Source organism: Otolemur garnettii, unplaced genomic scaffold, assembly GCF_000181295.1.
Source record: "Otolemur garnettii isolate 467f Iridium unplaced genomic scaffold, OtoGar3 scaffold00126, whole genome shotgun sequence".
Classification (NCBI taxonomy): Eukaryota; Metazoa; Chordata; class Mammalia; order Primates; family Galagidae; genus Otolemur; species Otolemur garnettii.
The window spans coordinates 3,647,441-3,650,858 of record NW_003852521.1 but is presented as its reverse complement, the minus strand read 5'-3'; the positions used below and the strand labels follow the sequence as shown (position 1 = coordinate 3,650,858).

At 35.0% G+C, this 3,418-nt stretch overlaps 1 protein-coding gene across 1 annotated transcript in view; it reads left to right on the top strand.

The window, feature by feature from the left end:
• Positions 1-1,064: 1,064 nt before the first annotated feature.
• The window catches only part of VIP (vasoactive intestinal peptide), a 4,350-nt gene continuing 1,996 nt past the window's right edge, over positions 1,065-3,418 (top strand). Inside the window, exons 1-2 of the mRNA XM_003797881.2 lie at positions 1,065-1,175; positions 3,185-3,307. Coding sequence (XP_003797929.1) covers positions 1,069-1,175; positions 3,185-3,307 — 230 coding nt within the window. The 5' untranslated portion in view covers positions 1,065-1,068. The remainder of the gene's footprint in view (positions 1,176-3,184; positions 3,308-3,418) is intronic.

Sequence of the window (3,418 nt, the reverse complement as noted above, 5' to 3'; positions counted from 1 at the left end):
CAGTTCATGTTTGCTTGCTTATATGTAAATGGTAGACTGAAGGGTTCAGTAGATGTATATGTTTTAAAGTTTTCAACTTATTTTGAAAGAGCTGTGTTTTTTTTCTAAGTCAATCTATGACGTATTTTTTTCCTCTATGTTAAGTTTAAATGCTGGGGATTTTATCACTAGCAAGAGAGACAGAAATTGAACTCTTAAGTTTTTGTATAGAAAATATTCAGAAATAAAATGTGTAAATGGGTTAAATGCAATAAATGCAAACTTGGCTGTCAATATACCTTTTCTTTTATGGAAAAATGTAAATCAATGATAATATTTCACTCATTAAAATCCTAGCTATTATTACTCAACCATTAATAGAGTTAAGCTGTTCAAACCTAGGTTTCAGAAACTAAGTTCCCAGTAATATCTATAATTATGAAAGAATAAAGTTTATACAAAATATTTTTTATACTAAGATATGTATATACATTGTGTTCATACATACATACACATAAGAACAGAAGAAATCTTAAAAAGATAACATCTTAGTTTTATATTAGTTAAATGCAAAAAGCTCACAGCAAAAGGATATCAATTTCTAAAGCTGTTTTCCTTAGTCAAAAAGAGGCTAAACTTGGATGTTATAAGTTTGTTGTAAAAATATTATCCACAGGGTTATTCCCAGCACTACAAACATATGGCATTTAATATCTACTTGGGCCAACTGTGTGCCTGGTGATAGGCAGCAGAAGAAAAGAACAGTTAAAAGTAATTTGTATTCAAGAACCTGTCACTCAGAGAAATCTTGATTTTAAAAAGTAGCAACATTGGGGTGGCACCTGTGGCTCAAAGGAGTAGGGCACCGACCCCATATGCTGGAGGTGGTGGGTTCTAACCCAGCTCCAGCCAAAAAAAAAAAAAAAAAAAGTAGTAACATTGCAGTTCAACTCTTTGTACCAGATAAAATTTACACTTCCAAACTTGTAAGAGCCATTGGAATTTACTGCTAGACATTCAGAATTACCTTGCAGGTGACCTCTGTGGTTGCGAGGGCTGATGGGATTCTCTCTCTTTAGAAGCACAGACATGGAAACCAGAAATAAGCCCCAGCTCCTTGTGCTGCTGGCACTTTTCTGTGTGCTCTTCTCCCAGACACGGGCAAATCCTCTCCTCGCAATGCCTCCTTCTCTGAGGTAAGTGCCCTTCTGAAGTCAGTTCTCTTTCCATTCAGACAGGTGAACATTCCTCCTTCACCTATATGAGAATATCCTATACGTTATTCTGGACAACCAAATATTTGAAGTTATATATGATTTATTTAAAGTTTTAACTGATGTGTTGAGCAAGTTTTTCTTTTCAATATCAACTTGACATAATTGTTTGGGTCGTGGAATTCAGTCTCAGGGCAGGAGAGACAACAACCTCAGTGGTTAATTTTACCGGGAGGGTAGATCACATTTCCAAACATGGCAAAGGGGGTATTTGACTTTTTTTTTCTTGAAAACCACTCTTAGGTAAGTAATAAGCTTTTATTTATCAGTTGTCCTCTCAGTTCAGTTTCTCTAAGAGGTAGTTGCCAACCACATCTTAGCTCATTTTCAAGATCAATCAGTAAATAACTAAGATTAGCAGTTGAGTAGACAAATTTGTACAAGACCATGTTGTAAAGAAATAACTCTAGGAAGAATCATTTTCCCAGTATTGAAAATGTGGGCTAACTGATTTGCTGAGCTATCCACACCCAATCAGTAACTTTTCATCTCCTTGGTTTAAACTATAATTCCTTCATGGTATTGCTGTACATGTTGTGCTCTATATTTCACAGCCATATATTAGAATATAATTCACATTTAAAATTTCTTCAGAATAAAATAAATTGTTGTTAAAAGACTAAAAAGAAACAAAAGCACATTAGTTTGAATTTTCCTTCCAGTCTACAGGCACCACTGTCTCTAAAAGCAAAATAATCTTTTGTCTTTCTTTTTCATTATTGGTCCTTCCTGATTTTTTGCTAGGGCAGACTTATGTTCAATAGAGAGAATAATCCCACAGCTATTCATGTTCCCTGTGAAATCTGTTGAAAGGCATCCCTTTATTACTTTGATAACCAGATAGAATGGTCTATGGAATGGTGCAACCACAACAGAAGCACAATCCCAAGATTGTTCAAGTTTACACAAGTTGTGAGGCCTCAGAGGACTGCCTGCTGCTGACTACCAACTGCTACATCACCAAATGATACACAAGTGCCGAGGAGTTAACACACTCCTTGAAGGTTTACCCTAATCTCAAAAATACACACACAAACACCATTCTAATAGTGTGCTGGTGTTGCATCTACAAATACAGTCACATTTCAGGCAAAGGCATGGCTGTATTTAATCTTTCAATATAACCTTGTACGTCCCTTCTGTGCTAAAACACAAGAGTAGAAATGAGAAGGGACCACAAAATTTATCAGATTGGAGAAACCATTCATAGATTCTTTGGACTTGATCGATACAGAGGAACATATGAAGCAAAGCTTAGGGTCCTAGAGAGAGAAAAGCAGTTAATGCTCAGGTCTTGAGAAATGTTTGTAAGAAATGATGCCAAACATCATGAAATAATGACTTGCTATCATTCTCATGCTGATTAATTTTCTTAAGTTTCTATATTGTATAAAATCTTTGACTTTACAACGTGAAGGTATTCTTGGTATAACAAAGTACTCCAAGAAAGTGTCCTTTGCTTGATGTTCTGGTAACACTGAATTAAGTAGCTCTTATATTTGGTTTATCTAGCTGATAAAAATTGCAAGAATGCTATTTTATGGAATAATTTTAAAAAATCACAATTTACACTGTCATTAACCATGGAGGCCACTAAGCCAAATTATGCCATTCATAAATGGGCAGTATGTCTCAAGATTTTGAGTACCTTATTTTAAAACTGGTTGTCAACCTCCTAATCGGTGACCCTTTAATGGCTCCACATGTTGTGGAGACCCCCAACCATAAAAAATTATTTTATTATTATAGTTAATCAGGTTCTGGAGACCCCAAGCATAAAATTACTAAGTAGCAACAAAAATAATTTTATGGTATTAAAGGGTCATGGCATTAGGAAAGTTGAGAACCACTATTTTAAAAGATTGCAAATCCATAAGTATTATGTCCTGTGAACAGAAAGTATTTTCCTCTAGCCTGTTTCCCTCTAACAGGTTGGGGGATGGAATAACATTTCAAGAAGCAAATGAACCTGATCAAGTTTCATTAAGAACAGATGCTGACATCGTGCAAACTATGTTAGCTGAAAACGACACACCCTATTATGATGTATCCAGGTGAGTTTATTTTTATAAAACTGTCCAAGTGAGTTCTAATTTAGAAAATGTATTTCAGAGATGAAAATGGTCTAATTTTATTTCCCCATCAGCTATTCCTATAGCATAAGA